Raw genomic sequence first — 22,285 nt, forward strand, 5'->3', positions numbered from 1 at the left:
CTACTTCCTTTATACTCTTCTAAGGATTCACTCGATCTATCCTGTCTATAGCTGACATATGCTTCCTTCTTTTTCTTAACCAAACCCTCAATTTCTTTAGTCATCCAGCATTCCCTATACCTACCAGCCTTCCCTTTCACCCTGACAGGAATATACTTTCTCTGGATTCTCATTATCTCATTTCTGAAGGCTTCCCATTTTCCAGTCGTCCCTTTACCTGCGAACATCTGCCTCCAATTAGCTTTTGAAAGTTCTTGCCTAATACCGTCAAAATTGTCCTTTCTCTAATGTAGAACTTCAACTTTTAGATCTGGTCTATCCTTTTCCATCACTATTTTAAAACGAATAGAATTATGGTCGCTGGCTCCAAAGTGCTCCCCCACTGACATCTCAGTCACCTGCCCTGCCTTATTTCCCAAGAGTAAGTCAAGCTTTGCGCCTTCTCTAGTAGGTACATCCACATACTGAATCAGAAAATTGTCTTGTACACACTTAAGTAATTCCTCTCCATCTAAACCTTTAACACTATGGCAGTCCCAGTCGATGTTATGGAAAGTTAAAATCCACTAACATAACTACCCCATTATTCTTACAGATAGCTGAGATCTCCTTACAAGTTTGTTTCTCAATTTCCCTCTGCCTATTGGGGGGTCTATAATACAATCCCAATAAGATGATCATCCCTTTCTTATTTCTCAGTTCCTCCCAAATAACATCCCTGGATGTATTTCCGGAAATATCCTCCCTTAACACAGCTGTAATGCCATCCCTTATCGATGACTTCCAAGAGTTATCACTGGAGTGAAGCTGCATATCTAGGCCCATACTCAGTCCTCTGATAGGGAATAGCTGCCACTATCGCTGCCTCTATCACCTTTTGTGTGCCTCAGTGCCCTGTTCTAACAATGGGTTATTACCTGCTGACATGAGTGCCTTTACACATGTGGAAAATGAGCTTGTATGGTGTCAGAGTCTAATCAGTTCACAGATCTTTCCTTCAGATTGCATGTGGTCCTAAAGTTATTTATCCTTCATCCAAATGAATGATTTGAATTTTCAAAGAACTTGTGATGCATCGTTCTGATCTGGAGTCTTCATCATGGCAGAAAGATATGAATCAGAAGTACTGATGCTTGTACTCATTGCATTACTTCCTCAGTGTAGGCTCCACATGTACCCTTTTCTTAGTGACAGTGTTGCCCTGCTGTATGATGCCTGACTTCCAATGCCTCCGCCTCTATCAGTCATTTCTCCATGGATTGATGCACCACTTCTATTTCCTGTCTACTCCCAAGTATTCAGAGTGTGCACACGGTGTCACCTGTGTTCTGTAATCTAAATGTATTTAATCACTTATGTTACTTTCCATGCACAGCATCATGCCAATACCAAGCCTGGTGAAAGCGCCATTCAGTTTTGGCAATAAAGTGAATCACTCTGACAAACCATGAGTCTCAGTGTGAATCAGGCCTTCATCTCTCTTGAGACACTGGTCCCTGATCAAAGTGGACTGTTAATCCAGAGACCCTGGTAATGTTCTGGGGACCCAGGTTCAAATCCCATCATGGCAGCTGGTGGAGTTTCAATTCAATAAAAGAAAGTCTGGAATTAAGAGTCCAATGATGACCATGAATCCATTGTTTGATTGTTAGAAAAGCCCATTTCATTCACTCATGTCCTTTAGAGAAGGAAACTGCCATCTTTACCTGGTCTGTACTTCCATGTAACTCCAGACCCACAGCAATGTGGTTGATACTTAACTGCCCTCTGGGTAATTAGGAATGGGCAATAAATGCTGCCTAGCCAATGATGTCCTCATCCCATGAATGAATTAAGAAAAAGGAAGCCTAATGCATGGGTTGCCCATCTTGCCTCATATCTCATGGATACCATTTGGGATATGCAAGGACACCCCCCTCTCCCCACTGGAAGTGTCAGCGAAACCATTCTGTCTCCTGTCAAGCCTACGCAGTTTAACCAAGTTCACACTTTGGAGATCAGTACACATGTCCAATAGCCACTATTTACCTTGTTCACCTTCTTTCCCATTGACCTTATGTAGTCTGTATGATGGCTGCTGACTGCCCTTTACGAATGCTGCTTGCCTTAACAAGTTAGAACTTCCTTATGCCTGTCACCAGTTATTGATGGACTCCCCTGGATGAATAACCATTGGCTGCAGTGGGGAAAATCCAAGGGGATGCTGCACCACCAATCTCCAATGTAAACGGACAACCAAAATAAATACATCAGAATTTTCTCTCAGTTTGAAAAATCCTGTCCATTCTTTACAAGTGTATAGCTTTTCTCTTTTTTCCCCTCTTCAGAGTCAAAAAGTGTGATTCTGGAAAAGCATAACTGGTCAGGCAGCATCCAAGGGGCAGGAGAGTCGACAGTTGGAGCATAAGCTCTTCATCAGGGAGGAGGAGAACTTCTTCAAGGTGGCCGTCCTTGGAAGAGGCTTCACAGTAATGTTATAATCAACTGGAAGAAAGTGAGGACTGCAAATGCTGAAGATCAGAGTCAAAAAGTGGGGTGCTGGAAAAGCACAGCCAGTCAGGCAGCATTCGAGGAGCAGGAGAGTTGATACTTCGAGCATAATTCTTCCTATTTATCCTTTTTGTTAGGTTGCAAATGTCTTATGAAATGGCCTAGCACAACATTCAGTTGTATCAAACTGCATGAGCAGAGGACCCACCATGTTTACAATGTTATTTGACTGAGAAAAGTGCAATATGAACATAATGTTTTTTTGAGTTCTTCTATTCTACTTTAAGTGATGTGGTTATTCCAAAACGGTTTCACTGTTGCTATTGCCCTTATATGATCTGATCATATGACCTTATATTGCCCAAGTTGAATCCTTGTGTAAGCATTGGTAAGAGGTTCATTTCCTGAACCACCAGGAAATCTGGCGACAGAATCTATAACACATGCTTTAGCAGGAACTTTTGCAAGAAGTAATTCCATTTCATTCAGAAGTGAAGTTGATATATTATAAAATAAACAATGAATTTTTCTAATGAAGATTCTCTGAAAAATGAATGACATACCTGATGTCATGAAAGCATTAATGAGTGCGTTGGAAGCATCTTTAGAATGAGTTGTCAAATAAATTTCAAACCCATCATGCCTCTTTTTAAAAAAAACAGGAATTGGCATCGCTCCAATAGTTACGTTTCCTGGGCTGATATCACATGGAGCCTGAGTATGATTTAACACTTCTTACTAAAGTGTGTACTTTTTATCTGCATTTTATTTTCCACACTCCTCTATGTGTCATACATTCTTTCCTTTCTTGAACAGGAAATCCCCTAAAACAACGATGTATAAAAGAACGGAGCTCAGTGCAGTCAATGAAGGACTCTGGCTGACTGAGCGTGCTTAGTGAATAGGCAACGTCAGTCTGTTAGAGACTTCAATTCTTCAACAACATGCAACTGAAAATTGCTCTGCTTCTTGTACTTTTCTGTGCTGTATCAGTGTTCAGTAGATCATGTAAGCTTCTATATTTATTTTAAATACATTGTCTTATATCTTAGCGACTAATAATATTTATTTAACATAACCTGTGTTTCACAGTGCCATTGTACAAGGCTGGCAAGGGATAGTAATACAACAGAAAACTGTAACAATGAGCAGGCAGCTCAATGATAATGCCTAGTGACTATTGAGAGTTAAAATTGGTGACAGCATAAACTATAAAACAATCTGAGTCAGCCTTGAGTCAGCAAAGCATGAAATAATATTTAAAATGCAAGTTTTTTTGAGCAAAACTTTATTCAAATTATGTGTCTTATTTTTCAGATCGAGGTCCTGGAATAGTTTCTACAAACTGCTGCACGAAGGTGTCCCGAAAGCCAATTCCATTTCTGATTACACACTATAGGATGCAGCCACTGTTGGCCCCCTGTGTCGAAGCCATCATGTATGAGACCATTCTGTTTCTTGTAACCAGAAATCTATCCTCCTGTCTGATCTTTTATTTTTAAACATTTCGCATTGTTGCGTATTTCGCTCCTTTTTAGATAAGAATCTTTCTTCATTTTCAATTTCTGATATCCCAACGTTTAAATAAAACTTCCTACGACTTTGCTTTGATTTGTGGGAAAATTGAATTTTGATCAAACATTGAGAAATGTTTTTTCAATGTTAAGTGAAAAGATTTTAAGAGCTAACCTACTCTTAAAATTGTCATTTAAAGAAAATTTGAAAATATCCAATACCGAACTGATAAAATTAGCTTATTATGCACTGCAAACACATTTGGATCAATTTAGTAAAAAGAAACACTATTTGTCTTGGGGTTGATTCATGTGTAATTACATGTTTAGACAATTTTAATCCATTTCCCAATGTTTCTAAATTGCAATTTCTTCTGCTCTGTTTCAGATTTTACACAGTAGAGAAAGGACCTCTGTGCGCTGATCCAAAAGCACGCTGGGTATCAAGAAAGATTAAAGAGACTAAGTAAGTACTGCTTGTGAAGTTAGTACAGATTGACATTAACATTTAGAAGGTCTAAGTAGCATAAAAAGTAAACGTGACTCTAAACATTACCCTAAAAACTATATTACAACATTTTTATTCATGTTAGTCTGACTTATCAAACATCCACAATTAGTTGCAGTCTATGAGGAACTGTCAACTTTTCCACCTGTGCATTGCGTGCAACCGTCTTTTCTCCTTCTGCCCAGTTTCTGATGTTGTTCTCCCATTCAGTCCTTCTCTTATGTTGCCTGTTTTTCCCTGATATTTCACCTGCAGTTGTTGCCAAGATTAAACTCTCACTTCACGTTTATTCAATTTCCACTTTTTCAATTTCCACCTCTTCAATTCAGTTAAAATTCCAAGAAATAATGGGACATGGATTTTTTTGCAGTTAAAATCTCTGTTTTACTAATATATATGCATATTTATATGGGTAGTTTGTACTGGCTGTACTATAACAATGGTTCAATAAAATTGCAAGTAGATTAGATTTGTGCAGGCATCAGACTAAGTAGAGTTTCTGACTCTTTCTTCACTACACGTATCATCTTAACTGTGAATGTCATTTAAACACATTAAGCCCACTAGACTTTTTTTTGTTTCCATACTCCTGAGTACTATTTATTAATGAGTATTATAAAATAACAGTAACAGGCTACTACTGATTATGTCACTGCTAAGTTCATTATTTTGCTATTCTATAATGGAATTATAAGGAAAGTGATATATTAGTACAAGTTCAGCATTCATAGCAGAAATGTACTGACTAAAGTATGTATGTATACACTCGCAAATACTTAAAATGTTGTGTTTCCATTACAGTGGCAGGATGCAGAGTAACAGCTCTCAATGAAGTGAAATTAAATGCTTTCTGGAAGACTGAGAAAATAAGGACTCTGATATTTTCAATATTGCTTCATTAGTTTTTGTGTTTGACTGTGCAATTATGTGAATCTTAATTTATTTTTTATATTATTCTGGTAATTCAGTACTGTTTCAGTGTTTTTGTCACTTTAATTCCTAAATATATAAATATATACATTTATTTTATACTTTTGAAATGTTGATTTTTTTAGTAAAATAAAAAAAGGCTTTATCAAAAGGAATGAGAGTCTTTCTGTAACTGCATCTGAAAGAGCAGGTTTTGGTTTTTCAAAAGGATGGTAAATACTCAGCAATAAGCATGGGAACTAGAGATTATGTGGGGAAGTAACCATTTGCACCTGAAGTCTCGCCTCATATCCATTTGAAAATGTTGAATTGAAAATCTACTGCTTAAACTTGGCGCAGTAGCCCACTTGAGGTGGCACGGTGGCTCAGTGGTTAGCACTGCTGCCTCACAGCATGAGGGTCCCAGATTTGATTCCAGCCTTGGGTGACTGACTGTGTGGAGTTTGCACATTCTCCCCGTGTCTGTGTGGGTTTCCTTCTGGTGCTCCGGTTTCCTCCCACAATCCAAAGATGTGCAGGTCAGGTGAATTGGCCATTCTAGATTGCCCATAGTGTTAGGTGCATTAGCCAGAGGGAAATGGGTCTGCGTGGGTTACTCTTCGGAGGGTCGGTGTGGACTGGTTGGGCCGAAGGGCCTATTTCCACACTGTAGGAAATCTAATCTAATCAATATCATGGAGTCATAAAGCAGAGCAGCCCAGTGCTGGAAAAGGTGCTTCAGCCCATCACATCTACACGAGCATTTCAATGAATTTAGGAAACTGTCCATTCATTACCTATGGATTGATTCCAGCCAACATTAATCTATAAGCAAGTACAATTAAGTCAGGCATATTGGTTAAGGTTTCATCTGGCTACTATATCTTAGCAGCATCATAAACATGATGGGAAAATTTTCCCTGATCACTATTTTTGGCAGAAACATAAGCATGTTCTTTTAAGGAAAGTATTGAAGAAAGACCTAAAGATAGACCAGCAAATTAGAATGAAAATCAGAGAGAGAATCCAACAATCGAAGATAAGGTCAATTTCTTGAATTATTTGGAAATGAGTTCCAGTACTATGATGTAGGATGCATGATTCCTATATATTTTGATATAATTCATTTATTTTTAAGTTTATATGCTTAAAATTTGAATTGGAAATGTGTTTTTTTTTCTGTGTATCAGAAAGGCTGAATGATTTGTGAGTATATCTGTAGCCATGGTGATTTATTTTAAAAGAACTAGATATGTGGTTTTCAGAGCTAATGAGTTTTGATGTACATTAGGAGAGCTTATAACTGAGTAAGATAAATAATTGTGTTTCAGGGTTTCTATCAGCAACTTCTGCAGTTAGCTTTTTCAAGTTTAGGGTAAACACCCACAGGTTGAAAATAAAGTTCAGCTTGGGAAAGTTGTGCAAAAGTCATTGAATGGAAATGGATGTAAAAAGCAATCTTACTGAGAAAGCAAGATTTGTTATAATAGATTTCTTTAGAGTAACGTCGCAGGTCAGAATTGTTTGGATAAAAACCTGAAGAGATTATTTAAGGCTGAGAACATTTAAACTCGGCTGTACGAAAGCTCGAGGAATGAGCTGTCAGATTTCCAGACTGAGAGTTAAAGTCACAGTTATGTTAAGCCTATTAGGATGTTAGAGAAATGTTTTTTTCCCACTGGCGTACTATATAAGGGGTGCTTTTGGGTTGTATTCGAATATTTTTTGGGAATTAATGGTTTTATATTTTATACCATGTTTCAAAATCTTGATGTTTGTGTTATACATTAGTAGAATTGTTTATTGTATGTTATCTTAATTTGTTTTGCTTAATAAACTTCCCTTTTATTATGAAAACCAAATCTATAACCTTGCATGCTTAGGTTTCAGTGAAAGAGCTTGCTAAAAATAAATCAAAATATGATCTATCAAGGCAGATTTAAGCCAGGGAAGTGATTTGCATTTAGATGGAGATTGCAAAGCAGTATTGAATCTATTTTAGATAGGATAGACACATCATTAGATCTTTGTTTGATTTCCCTATGTAAACACAATGATAAATGGGTGCATAAAGGAATTGCTGCAATATTTATGTTACATCTGGACATGAATTAGATCAACATCCTCATGGGGAAGTTTCTTAATGCTGTTAGATAGGATTTAAACTGAATTGATAGGGGGATCTGATCCTGGCAAGTAGAGTTTTAAAAAATTCGTTCATTGGATGTGGGTGTCACCAGTTAGACCAGCATTTTCTGACCATCACGTATTGTCCAGAGGGCAGATACGAATCAATCACATTGTTCTGGGTTCAGAGTCATATATGGACCAGATTAGACTAGTTTGACTGACTAAGAGGACATGTTTAGAAAGCAGAGAAGCTGAGATGTAATGATAAGTTAAACTTGGTTAAGAGAGTCTAGAAGGCAGAGAAAACATAAGCAAGATAAGAACAAAGTGAATTCAGCAAGGCTAAATGGAAAATGTTTCATTCCATGAAGCTTAAGGAATAAGAGGTATAGGATTTAGACCGAGATATGCACATGGGGCTTGTATGATATACCTACAACCATGTCTTGGAGGATAAATTAACTTACAATCTCCCTTGCCGAAACAGAGGTCGTCCAGGAGGGTTTGTCTACTGAGTCCATATGGGTGGAAGTCGGAAACAGGAAAGGAGCAGTAAATTTATTGGGAGTTTTCTATAGACCCGGATTGGGAGGCAGATTTTGGACAGGTGCAGATGTAACAGGGTTGTTGTCATGGGTGACTTCAACTTCCCTACTATTGATTGGAACCTCCTTAGTTCAAATAGTTTGAATGGAACAGATTTTATCAGGTGTGTCCAAGAAGGATTCCTGAGTCAATATGTAGATAGACATATTAGACGGGAGGCCATAATGGATTTGGTGCTTTGCAGCAAACCAGGTCAGGTGTCAGATCTCTCAGTGGGAGATCATTTCGGTGATAGTGATCACAACTCCCTGACCTTTACTAAACTCATGGAGAGATATAGAAGCAGACAATATGAGAAAATATTTAATTGGGGGAAGGGGAATTACAATGCTATTAGGCAGGAACTATGGAGCATAATTTGGAAGCAGATATTCTCAGGGAAATGCACGATGAAATGTGGAGGTTATTTAGGGAGTACTTGCTGCGAGTGCTGGATAGGCCTTTTCCACTGAGGCAAGGAAGGGATGGTAGGGTGAAGAAACCTTGGGTGACAAGGATGCAAAATATCTAGTCAAGAGGAAGAAGGAAGCTTACTTAAGGTTGAGGAAGCAAGGATCAGACAGGTTTACAAGGTAGCCAGGAAGGAACTGAAAATGGACTTAGGAGAGTCAGAAAGGGTCATGAAAAAGCCTTGGCAGGTAGGATTAAGGAAAACTCTAATGCATTCTACACTTATGTGAGGAACAAGAGGATGGCCAGATTGAGGGTAGGGCCGATCAGGGATAGTGAAGGGAACTTGTTCCAGGAATCAGAGGAGATAGGGGAGGTCTTAATGAATACTTTGCTTCAGTATTCATTAGTGAGAGGGACCTTGATGTCTATGGGGACAGTATGAAACAGACTGATATGCAAGAATGGGTTGATGTTAAGAAGGAGGATGTGCTGAAAATTCTGAATAATATGAGAATAGATAAGTCCCCTGGGCTAGACAGGATATACCCAAGGTTTCTATGGGAAGTGAGGGAAGAGATTGCTGCGCTTTTGGTTATGATCTTTGTGTCTTCACTGTCCACTGGAGAAGTACCAGATGATTGGTGGGTAGCAAATGTTATTTCCTTGTTCAAGAAAGGGAATAGGGATAACCATTGGAATTACAAACCAGTCAGTCTTATGTCAGTGGGAGGCAAATTATTGGAGAGGATTCTGAGAGACAGGATTTATGATTACTTGGAAAACCATAGTTTGATTAGAGATAGTCAGTAAGGCTTTGTGAGGAGCAGGTCATGCCTCACAAGCCTTATTGAATTCTATGAGGATGTGACAAAACACATTGATGAAGGTAGAGCAGTGGATGTAGCGTACATGGATTTTAGCAAGGTGTTTGATAAGGTTCCCCACGGTAGGCTCATTCAGAAAGTTAAGAGGCATGGGATTAAGGGACATTTGTCTGTCTGGATACAGAATTAGCTGGCCAATAAATGGCAGAGGGTGGTGGTGGGTGATGGAAAGAATTCAGCCTGGAGCTCGGTGACCAGAGATGTTCTGGGACCTCTGCTCTTTTTGACTTTTATAAATTACTTGGATGAGGAAGTGGAAGGGTGGGTTAGTAAGTTTGCCGATAACACAAAATTTGGTGGATAGTGTGGAGGGTTGTTATAGCTTGCAGTGGGACATTGACTGGGCTGAGAAGTGGCAGATGGATTTCAACTTGGAAATGTACGAAGTAGTCACTTTGGAATGTCAAATTTGAATGCTGCTTACAGGGTTAAAGGCAGGACTCTTGGTAATGTGGAGGAACAGAGGGACCTTGGGGTCAAAATCCATAGATCCCTCAAAGTTGCCAAGCAAGTCAATAGGGTTTTTAAGAAGCCATGTGGTGTGTTGACTTTCATTAACAAGGGGAGTGAGTTGAAGAGTTGTGAAGTTATGCTGCAGCTCTATAAAGCCCTGGTTGGACCACACTTGGAATATTGTGTTCAGTTTTGGTCACCTCATTATAGGAAGGGTGTGGAAGCTTTAGAGAGGGTGCAGAGAGATTTAACAGGATGCTGCCTGGACTGCACGGCATGTCTTATGAAGAAAGGTTGAGGGAGCTAGGGCTTTTCTCATTGCGAAGAAGTGTGAGAGATGACTTGAAAGAGGTGTACAAGTTAATGACAGGTATTGATAGAGAGGGGATTGCCAGAGACTTGTTCCCATGGTGGAAATGGCTATCATGAAGGAGCATAATTTTAAGGTGATTGGAGGAAGGTTTAGGGGAGATGTCAGAGGTAGGTTCTTTACACAGAGAGTGGTGGGTGCGTGGAATGCACTGCATGCAGTGATAGTAGAGTCAGACACATTAGGGTCATTTAAGCAACTCTTGGATAGGCATATGCATGATAGTAAAATGAAGGGTATGTAGGCTAGTTTGATCTTAGTGTAGGATAAAAGGTCGGAACAACATCAAGGGCCAAACAACCTGTACTGTGCTATATTGTTTACTGTTCTATGTTCTATGTAAACTCAACATACCTTTAGGGTGTTCATATGAGATAATGAGGGGGAATAGAGTTGGAAAGAACATGCAATAAGGATCAAGGAATCAATTACAGCACTGAGCAGGGATAATATCTTCGAAAGATCATCAAATGAGGCCATATGGATAGTAGTAAAAAGCACAAGAGGTCAAAAAGTTTGTTGTATGCATACAATCAACCGCCAAACAGTCAGCTAATGAGAGAAGTTTAAATATGATACTGATAAATGCTGATTACAAAGTGACACTTACGTATGTAATTTCACAAGTCTCTCTCACCCACTTCCTTTCCATCTCAGTAAATAATAAATAGGACACAATACTTCCACAGGATGAGGCAACATTACACCTCTGACCATTTGTGCACTTGCTGCTTGCTCAGACTAACCCAGCTGGATGGCAGCAACCTTCACCATCTTTATTTTGTTCATTGTCACAGTCCTGCTGTGTTACCTTGCTGTGTAGCACATACACAAAGCTAGGAATCTTGTCATAGTGGTCTGCAGGTGTCTCTCAAATCAAGGCGGTTGCCCTTCCCTCAGGGGACCCCGGCACAGTGAGTCAAAGGGCAGCTTTCAATACTCACCCATTCCCTGCTTCAGGTGGTCAGGGTCAGGATCCTCTCCTCAGAAAGGGTAAGGAGCCAAATGATGAGCAGCACACTACCTGGCCAGACTTTCTGTCCTATTGTGAGATTGATTTCCTCATGGAATACAAAAAAAAGACAGGAATTCTGAAAGGTGAAAGTTGCAGTACAACTTTACTTTTGAAATAGGTGAAGAATTGTCCCAAGCGAGCGTGTAGGCAGCACAGAGGGCATGCAGGGTTAGTGACATTGCAGTTTGGGCTGGATGAGGGTGAATAGGGAAGACGTTGTAGGCAACAGTGAGAGTGGTCGAGCATAATACTTAATCAGGGATAGGTACAGTGACAGATTTTAGAGTCAGTGTATGGTATCAGCAAGAAGATGGAGGTCATTACCATGGCAGTGTTGTCTGTCTTCCTACATTGCTGGACATTCCTTTTGATGGATGAGACTACTTTAACCAATATAGTAATCTTGGATGAGGATGTCATGCCCTAGTGTCATAGCTTGACTGTGGGTCCTTGGGGAGGAGGACATCCCGCCTGTACACCTCTCGGTCCACCAGGACCTCCTTTCCACCAACTCCTCCCTTTTTCCCATGACTGGGGAAAATGTCAGGAAACTTGCAGGGCATGCTGGTCTGGGCGTGCAACGGGCTTTTCAAAATAGTGTGGGCACATGGGGTGTTGGCAAATTCTGACATATCTGGTGAGTAGTGAGTTGTGGGAATAGTGTTCGATAAAATGTGGCAGAAATTGACTGTGAGGGGTACCATAGGTGTGTAGTTGACAAGTAACAAGGTGAGTTTGTTAAGACATGGTGAGAGAACTCATTTGGCTCTGCACCATAAACACCTCCATCATATTCATTACAATGCAGATATATCCAGAAAAATGTAAGATTTAGACTGGAGTGAAGATACTTCACTGAGCTTGAGTTTCATTCGAAGATTTGGCTCACAAAAAGATTTTACTCTTGTTGTTTATGGTATAAATCTTTCTCAACTATCATATATATTAGTTCCACTTCTTTCTTTCTTTTCTTTTGTATAATAAACTTATGTTTTTTTGTTAAAGTACATTGACAGCCTCATGTGGGTATGTTCAGTAGTTGATTTGCATGGCAACCAAATTGCACAAATAACGCTTACAATCTATTAACAAAAAGCAGAAATTTCTGCTGAAACTCAGCAGGTCTGTGGAAAGAAAGCAGAGTTAACATTTTGAGGTCCAGTTATTCTTTGTCAAAACTGCCAAACCTGCTGTCTTTCACCACCAATTTATGATTTTGGCTCAGATTTCCAGAAGTCATAATTCTTTGCTTTATTTGTGGTTTATCAACCCAGTTTCATTCTGGAATTTGATTTCTCCACTTGAATGGCCATCTATGATCATAATAGTGTCAACAGGGCTATCTGTGTGACATTGTCTTTTCTGGTACTTTTCTCAGTGCCAGGTCATCCCTCCAGTTTCTTTCCTCTTCTCACATTTAACAATAAATTGATATAACCGAACAACGTGGTGGACCATTTCACTTGGTGTTTAACTGTCAATTATATTGTGAATCTGGAGTCACATGTCAGCCAGTTCAGGTGAAGATGACAAACTTCCCTTTCCAAAAGGACATTAGCAAACTCTATCTTTTAATTCCGGATCCCCATGGTAGCAGAGTCAAAAGTAGAGGGCATAGGTTTAAGGTGAGAGGGGAGAGAATTAAAAGGGACTTAGGGGGCAACTTTTTCACGCAGAGGGTGATGCATGTTTGGAATGAACCACCAGAGGAAGTGGTCGAGGCTGGGACAATTACAACATTTAAAAGACATTTGGATAGGTAAATGAACAGGAAAGGTTTAGAGGGATATGGGCCAACTGGGACTAGATTTAAGACATCTGGTCAGCATGGATGAGTTGGACTGAAGGGTCTGTTTCCATGCTGTACAGCTCTGTGACTGTATGACTCTATTTGTTTATTCAATTCACCTGTTATTCTGGGTTGGTAATCTATTGACAGTCCTGCCACACCATTGCCTCTCCTCACTGAAATAAATTTAAAGAGAATATTTAAAACACAGGAATACTCAAGATTATGGCAAGGTAAGAGGGCAGTGAAATTAGTTTTTGAAAACTTCAGTAGAATATTAGCACAGTCACAATAGGAAGAAAGGTCTCTTTCAGCAGTAATAATATCAATAATTCTCAGATTCTGAGATTTGGGCATTGATTTTCATTTTTTTTTGTTGGATCATTCCTTCATATTTCAATGTCTGCTAAATTGACTGACGCAAATCTAATGGAACAAAAACTAAAGGTGAAAAACATTCCAGCGGCATTAGCATAGTTCAGGCAGGAGCAGAAATGGGATTCAGCAAGACAGTGGGATATCAGCGCTGCGCTGAATGTTGCGGGTTCACGAGTAGATTAGATTAGATTACTTACAGTGTGGAAACAGGCCCTTCGGCCCAACAAGTCCACACCGACCCACTGAAGTACGACCCACCCAAACCCATTATCTTACATTTACCCCATCACCTAACACTACGGGCAATTTAGCATGGCCAATTCACCTAACCTGCACATTTTTGGACTGTGGGAGGAAACCGGAGAACCCAGAGGAAATCCACGCAGACATGGGGAGAATGTGCAAACTCCACACAGTCAGTCACCTGAGGCGGGAATTGAACCCGGGTCTCTGGCGCTGTGAGGCAGCAGTGCTAACCACTGTGCCACTGTGCCACCCATAGTGCCACTGTAGAGTGGCGTTGGAAAAGCATAGCAGATCAGGCAGCATCCGAGGAGCAAGAAAATTGACATTTCAGGCAAAAGCCCTTCATCAGGATAATAATGTCCAGCATCTGCAGTATCCACTTCTGCCTGACTCTTGCAGGCTGAATAACAATGAGAATCAGTCAGAACGAGGTTGAATTTGCAAGAATAACAAACAAAGACAAATTAGAGCAGGACAAAAGAAATTGCCCAGATCTTCTGCCTGCCACTTTAACAGCCCACACTGTTCCCTGGCCAACATCTCTGTCTCAGGCTTGCTGCGGAGCTCCAGTGAAGCAAGCTGGAAGAACAGCTTCTCAATTTCCCCTTGGCACCCTGCATCCTTCTGAATTCAATATCGAGTGCAACAACTTTAGGGCTTGTGCTCTCCCATGTGCTTACCTTAACCCCACACATCAGGCCTTGTTATCACGCATGAGCTGAAAAATGTGTTGCTGGAAAAGCACAGCAGGTTAGGCAGCATCAAAGGAGCAGGAGAATCGACGTTTCGGGCATGAGCCCTTCTTCAGTTCCTTTGATGCTGCCTGACCTGCTGCGCTTTTCCAGCAACACATTTTTCAGCTCTGATCTCCAGCATCTGCAGTCCTCACTTTTTCCTTGTTATCACACAGTCTGCTATTACACACAGTCCATTGTTAGTGACTGACGGTCCCCATTAAAAGCTATTCACTTTCCTGGCTGTATCGTTATCCACTCCTTTGTCTGTTCAACTGTTCTTCTCTCTCTTTGGGCTCTATCTCCACCCATCATTTACTCCATAGCCCTCTCTCCCTACCCTACCTTCTGCATATAAACCGTCCTTTTCCTAGCTACCATCAGTTCTGAGAAAGGGTCACGCAATCTGAAACATTAACTCTAATTTCTCTCTATAGATGCGCTGAGTTTTTCCAGCAGTTTCTGTTTCTGTACCCAGATCTTCTGACCACTGTCGGAATTCTTGTGCTGGCAATGACCAAACGAGCAGTTATTCACTTGACCACACATGATTTTTCTGCCCATGCTTCTGATCAAGCATTCTACTGAACCCAATCAGAGCAAGACACTTCAGAAAGAGCAGCAAAGAAAATCTGCAGAAAGCAAGTCCCCTTTTTACTGCACTAACTACTGTGTTCTAGTAAATAAGAAACTAACAGTTGCAAACAGTCCTGATGTGCTCGTAATCAGCGTATAAGTAAGTAGGGGAGTGGATGGATGAGTGTAGGTTGAGGTTGCATCGTATCTGGGTAGTGATCTAATCTATCCTTGTGATCTTCTGTATCTTCAGCAGTGTTTTGTGCCTCATAAAGTAAGACCTATGTTAATTTTGATAACATAAGAACTAGATGTGGTAATATGTTACTAAAAGAATTTAACAACTTTATTTACAGCTCCTGGCATCTACAGGTATCACAATCACAGGCATTGTCATGTCTGTGCTAAACTGAGCAATTTGGTTACAAAATGTCGCATGCCTTCCTCAGTGTACCATGCTCCAAATGGTCTCAGCAGGATAGAGACTAAGACCTTTGTATCAATAGGTCACTTGCCATGACAAAATAATGATGATGTGGAATATGTCTCTTAAAGTTATAATATATTCTAGCTTTGAAACACAACAGATCAAGCAGGCTGGCAGCTGGATAGGGCCATAAGGTTAAGTTAATAGAGAGTTGAGAATTCCTGAAGAAGGGCTTATGCCCGAAACGTCGATTCTCCTGTTCCCTGGATGCTGACTGACCTGCTGCGCTTTTCCAGCAACACATTTCCAGCTCTGATCTCCAGCATCTGCAGACCTCACTTTCTCCTCAGAGAGTTGAGAATGTAAGGGGTGAGTAGCAGAGTAGCAGTAAGGGGAATTGAATGCTGGACACTGTAGACCTTTATTTCCACTTTCCCTTGTCTGTCAGGTTTACTCTGCATAGTAATAGCCCAAGTTACTGTTAACGGAATATGCACAAATGTTCTTTATTTAAATCAGAAAAATACTGGAAACATTTTATCCATGTGCTGCTTACAATCACAGGTGAACCAATTTACATGGACTTGTCCAAAGATCCAGCCAGAACAGATGATCAGCCTGCTCCATCTCAGTTTTTCATCATTGATCAGTTGACCTTCCCAGAGCTAGTTACTTTTTACAGAGACACAAACTGCTTTAAACAATTTACGTACAAAGGAGCCATGTATTTTCCACTTGATACTATCCAGTCTCCATAAAATGATTAATCTGACAACTGACAAGCATGAAAAAATGTCTTGTTTTTCACATCACTTTAATCAATTAACTCATTAAGACTTGCTTGTGTGTCCTTAAAAAAAACACAAAGCTCTTAATGAACTGTGATGTAAAGCTTTAATTTGCGCTTATTATTCAGCACTTCAATGTCATTCAATCAATCTTTACACAGCACAATCCCACGACAATCAGAAATTCAGCCAAAAAATAGTCCACATCTGATTCACTCTGTCTTTTTTAAACAGAACTTTAGCCTTTCCAATTACTGTGACAATTCAGTCAGTTACTGTTTCACATAATCAAACATGAACATATTTTCAGTTTAACATAACCATTTTAAAAACTAATGGCCTCTTCCTAATCATCACTAGGTTTCATGTTTTTTCCTTGTTTCCTCTTAATTTCATTTCATTAACTTCATTTTCACTAACCCTGCAAATTTTAGGTCAGAGAGTCATATAGCGTAGTCAGGGTCGTAGCTTGATCCTCCAGATTTTCTTCAACACCATATGCCAACAGCCTTATAAGTTCCAACAGGAGACATCATCCAAATAATAAAATCACAGAATCCCTGCGCTGTGGAAGCAGGCCATTCAGCCTATCGAGTCCACACTGATCTTCCGAAGCGCATCACACTGACACTCACCACCCTACACATTCCCTGTAACCCAGCATGGCTAATTCACCTAGCTTGCACATTTAATAGAGCTGGCTCTCCCCTCTCTGTGTACCATGCCAAAATCTCTCTAGCTTTCTAAGTCTTGCTGCTTGTTTTTTTTTAATAACTTACGCTCTGATTTGTTTGCAGGCACTCAGACTTTTGTGATTGTGTGGGCTTCTGCCTCTGATGACAATCTTGGTCTGTTATATTCCATCACTTGGTTAAGTTGAACCTTGCCTTCTAACGCTTTCTAGACTGGTATTGCTTGATCTTCCCCTCCTGAATTCCTTTCAGCAGTTTGTGATCAATTTTAAGGGCATGTTCGTTCTGAGAACCATTATCTGAGCTTCCACTGTGTTTCTTGTTTTCCATTTTCATTCTTCATGTTCGTGATCCAATTCAACCAGTTGCTATACTTCCAGTGGCCTTCTCTCCCATACTTATAGTCACCTGTCTCCCTTTACTAGTCCCTTCTATAATCTCTTTTGCTAGTTACCTTTTGGACTGATGATCACAGTTGATCATCAAAATGATCTGTCTTTCATCAGAGAAACTATCAGCTGTGACAGTCTGATCCTCATACGTGTGTATTAGATCATCATGAGAAATATCTGCTTCAGTGTTATTTTCAATAAATCCATTTGAATCTGCAAATTTGTAAATTCACACTAATTGACCTTAGAGAATGCATCCAAACAGTTTTGGTTTCCATGCTCTCCATTACCATCTTCATGAGTGATCTCTCCCAGGCCTCTCCACTTTTTAAGACCCTGTTGTTTACAGTAAAACACGTATCCCTGATTGAAACTTGTTTCCAATGACCTTACATTATTCTTTCAGAGATTTTGGCTTCAATGAAAGTGTTTCTGCTAGCATGTGGTGTATTTGAATTCTCAAAAAATAATCGGGGTAAATGTAACTCCTTCCCAAACAGGGGCTGATCAGTTAGTATTGACATAACTTTAAGATTTCTATGAAAATTGAACTCTAAGCATCTTGCAAATTACTAGCAAGGGCAGACAATGCTAATCCAAAGATAATTTACATTTTGGCTATCTTTCAAGTCTTACAGCTTCTATCATTGTATGGTTACTTTCATATACTCCGTTGCTAATTGACTTTCTGTTGCTGTCTTTTGTAGCTATTATATTTACATTTGCATGCATATCTCTAAATTTATCATTTACAAATTTTCCCCCCATCCCATTATCAGTGACAGTTGTCCAAATCTGGTCCCATTCCACTACTCCATTGCTTTATCCACAATTACTTTCTTGTCATTGCTATGTGGACTGATAACATCATTGCACCAAACCTTCAAAATGTAAAATTGAACTTTCTTCATCCAACACCTTTATGTCTGTAGCCAGTACCTGTTGAAATCCTTTGCTAAGAATATGCTTATTACAGGCCGTAACAGTTTCCCTTGATGTTATTCAGCACATCTATCACTACCTCCTCTATAAGCTTATTGTATTCTTCATCTCTTATTCCTAAATCCTTTACTAATGTTTTTAACCCTTTGAGGATGGACAGGTAAATTGTCTATCTAGTATTAATACAATGAACATTTTTAACTTCTAAATTTCTGCTCACTGATGTCAATAACATCTCCTTAATATTTTTAGCAAAGAGATTATGGTCTATTAAAGGGATACAACTATGTCCAAATAGTGTGAAGTTCAAATTTACAGCATTTATAAATGCAAAAACGTTGTTATTTTTAACACCCAGTATCATGAGTGTTTTTAACATCAATGGACTATTTAATAATAATGGTATTTCACTGTATATTACATCTGTGTTAATAATATTATTGATTTGGGCTATTTTACAAAGAATGACTTCTATTTTAAAAAAAACTTCAGTGAGCTATCATCCCCAAATATGAATGGTGGAACTCTCAAATCCCTTAGTTTTGTTCTGACCTTTATCCTGAGAGTCCAGATAACATTTTAGCCAATCTGTTGTATGATGCTGTGGCTTTAAGAGATGTATTTTGTCTTGTTTTCTTTTAAGAGAGAGATTGAACAAGAGGTGATCAGCAGTCCATGGCAATGTAAACAGCTTGTGAGGCCTTTTTTTTAAAACGTTGGAACAATAGAAGCAGCCTCATGGGTATGGCTAGCTCTCAAAGACTAAGATTTCTAGGTTTTTTAAAGTTTCTTAGGTTATCTTTATGCAGAAACTGCTGGAGGTTTGAAGAAGTAGAAGCTATTTTTTTCCTCTTGTTTACATCTGGAAGTTTGAGTTTCTCGCTGCTGCTGGGTTACCTGTGAGACAAATCTATTTTCTGACTTTTGCCAAGGCTAGGATGTTATTAAATTGGAACAGCTAATTATTAATAGTTACTGTACTTGTTATAATATTAAGGTTTCCAGTAGCATTGATATTCTACTGTTCATTTTTCTTTTGTTGCATTTTAACTATAGCTTTTAAATAAATTGTGTTTTGCTTAACGTCAAGTCATATGACCAGTTAAGTAGCATCTGGAACACAGCACTTTACATTCATATTTAAAATAAGAAAAAATTAGGGTCTAGGCTACCTTCTTAAAAGATTTTGAGAGGGTCTGGGTTAGTCTACAACACTATTCCACATGCTGTGGGTGGACATCCATTATCTGGTGACACACAGTTTCAAGATTTTGCCACCAATACATTCACCACTGGGTTGTCGCCTCCAACTACCAGTACAAAGCCATCTCTTTGATCCGTATCTACAGCTTCTTCTTCTGAGTTCTCCATTTTGTGTTTAGGTGTAAATATTCTAATAAGTTGGAAGCAGTTTATGGTGTGATTCTAATTTGAATCATGGCTGAGAAATTGGTTGTCTACACCCTGGGCTTTTCTGGGGTTTATCCTTTTATTGTAAACCCCAAATACGCTTTGTTTCTCAAAATTGTCAAAAAAATCTTCTGTCTTCATTTCTCTGATTTAAAGTAATTCTTTCATTCCGTTAACTGCTTCCTCTGTCTTGATAGTTCCAGCAGCTCCTCAACATTGTGCCCTCCATTTTCTATCATTTGGCCAATTGCTAGATTTGCATCATGGACATTATTGGAAAGGAATGCTTTCCAAAGAATTTCTGACATTTATTCCAGCATTAGAAGTTTATTTGCAAACTTAGTTTCCATCAAAACTAGAAGTCTGTCTAAACTCGATATTTTGAAACAGTCTCATTATTTAAAAGCTCAATCAGATTGGGCAATTTCTAAATGAGAATTTCTGCAGTTTAAGGGGGAGGACAGGGAAGTGGAGTTGAGGATTGTCAGATCAGCCATAATCTCATTGTGTGATGAGCAGACTCAATGGGCTGAATGGTTTAATACTGCCCCTACATTTTATGGTCTTGTAAACAGTCTACTAAACTCCATAAGGTTCCCCTCCATAGAACTAACCTTAATTCTTTCTGACTTCATCAAAGTCTGAGCACACCTCACTTGCAATTTGTAAGTCATCTTTTTGATAAATGTTATCCATGCAAGTTCATATTTTGTCCAAAACTTGTTGGTTCTCAGCTGTTAGATTGTCTTTGTTAGGATGCTTAATTAGGATGCTGTTGTGACAATGTGGTCATGTACCCTCATATCGAGAATTACGTCTTGGTTGAGGTAATTGGTTAAGCTAGGGGTTCAGTTTATACAAGCTCTCTGAAAAAGCAACTCAATTTTTTCCCCTCTGTCACCTGTATTTCTTTTCTTTCACAAATCTGGCTACTTTCCCTTTGAAACTTAGGGTTGAATCTGTGCCCAGCATACACTCAGTTGGTACATTCCAGGTCTACAGCATTAGTTGTTGAAAGATTTTCCTGATGGCACTGTTGCTCTTTTACCAACCACATTAACACTCTTTCCTTTGCTTCTTGACCATTCCACCCATTTGATCTTTTGCTCTCCACAGATCTATTCTTTTTGGAACACTTATGATTTTGAATGCATCAATCAAATTTCTTCTCAAAATCCTCCAAAAATAACAAATCTGGCCAATCTATCCAAACAACTATAGTCCATCATCCACGCAGCCAATTCTCATAAATTGTTTCTTCTCTATCTGCAAAATCTTCACTTCCTTCGTTAAACATAGTGCCCAAATTTAGAAATAATAATCCTCTTGCGAATGAACCAGTGTTTTAGAAAGGTTGCTTGTTTTTTATACAGCATGTCACAAGGGGAAGCAACCACTCTACATCTATATGTCAAGCATCTTAGGAATCTTCTATATTTCTTCTCATTCTTTTGAATTGAGAAATAAGAAAGGGATGATTGTGACTGTATTATAGACCCCCTAATAGTCAGAAGGAAATTGAGAAACAAATTTGGAAGGAGATCTCGGTTATCTGTAAGAATAATAGGGTGGTTTAGGTCGGGGATTTTAAGTTTCCAAACATAGACTGGGACTGCCATAGTATTAAGAGGTGAGATGGAGAGGAATTTGTTAAGTGTGCACAAAAACATTTTCTGATTCAATGTGTACTTGTGTCGACTAGCGAAGGGGCAAAACATGACTTACTCTTGGGAAATAAGGCAGGGCAGGTGACTGAGGTGTCAGTGGGGCCAGCGACCATAATTCTATTAGCTTTAAAATAGTAATGGAAAAGGATAGACCAGATCAAAAAGTTGAAGTTCTAAATTGGAGGAAGGTTAATTTTGATGGTATTAGGCAAGAAATTTCAAAAGCTGATTGGGAGCAGATGTTCGCGGGTAAAGGGACGGCTGGAAAATGGGAAGCCTTCAGAAATGAGATAATGTGAGTCCAGAGACAGTATATCCCTGTCAGGGTTAAAGGAAAGGCTGGTAGGTATAGGGAATGCCGGATGACTCAAGAAATTGAGGGTTTGGTTAAGAAAAAGAAGGAAGCATATGTCAGGTATAGACAGGATAAATCGAGTGAATCCTTAGAAGAATATAAAGGCAGTAGGAGTATACTTAAGAGGGAAATCAGGAGGGCAAAAAGGGACATGAGATAGCTTTGGCAAATAGAGTTAAAGAGAATCCAAAGGGTTTTTACAAATACATTAAGAACAAAAGTGTATCATCGATAGTCACAGGTGAGGTGCCGGAAAACTGGAGGTAGATTAACGTGGTGCCACTGTTTAAGAAGGGTGGTAAGGACAAGCCCGGGAACTATAGACCAGTGAGCCTGACATTGGTAATGGGCAGGTTGTTGGAGAGAAACTTGAGGGACAGGATGTACATGATCTCCCAACTCCTGTACTCAATACTTTGACCAATAAAGGAAAACATACCAAATGCCTTCTTCACTACCCTATCTACCTGCAACTCCACTTTCAAGGAGCTGTGAACCTGCACTCCATGGTCTCTTTGTTCAGCAACACTCCCCAGGACCTTACCATTAAGTGCATAAACCCTGCTAAGATTTGCTTTCCCAAAATGCAGCACCACGCATTTATCTAAATTAAACTC

General features: G+C 39.4%; 1 protein-coding gene across 1 annotated transcript; it reads left to right on the forward strand.

Moving 5' to 3' along the window:
• Nucleotides 1-3,279: 3,279 nt before the first annotated feature.
• LOC122556282 (eotaxin-like) lies at nucleotides 3,280-5,855 on the forward strand. The gene is made up of 4 exons (XM_043702909.1): nucleotides 3,280-3,498; nucleotides 3,808-3,928; nucleotides 4,393-4,470; nucleotides 5,314-5,855. Exons 1-4 carry the CDS (start codon nucleotides 3,435-3,437, stop codon nucleotides 5,342-5,344), a joined length of 294 nt encoding a protein of 97 aa, XP_043558844.1. The 5' UTR covers nucleotides 3,280-3,434; the 3' UTR covers nucleotides 5,345-5,855.
• The last annotated feature ends 16,430 nt before the right edge of the window (nucleotides 5,856-22,285 follow it).

Source organism: Chiloscyllium plagiosum, chromosome 13, assembly GCF_004010195.1.
Source record: "Chiloscyllium plagiosum isolate BGI_BamShark_2017 chromosome 13, ASM401019v2, whole genome shotgun sequence".
Classification (NCBI taxonomy): domain Eukaryota; kingdom Metazoa; phylum Chordata; class Chondrichthyes; order Orectolobiformes; family Hemiscylliidae; genus Chiloscyllium; species Chiloscyllium plagiosum.

Coding starts and splice junctions, on each gene's coding strand:
- LOC122556282 (XM_043702909.1), top strand. CDS start 3,435: ATGCAACTGAAAATTGCTCTGCTTCTTGTACTTTTCTGTGCTGTATCA. Junction 3,499..3,807: donor ATCAGTGTTCAGTAGATCAT/GTAAGCTTCTAT, acceptor CTTATTTTTCAG/ATCGAGGTCCTGGAATAGTT. Junction 4,471..5,313: donor AGAAAGATTAAAGAGACTAA/GTAAGTACTGCT, acceptor TTTCCATTACAG/TGGCAGGATGCAGAGTAACA.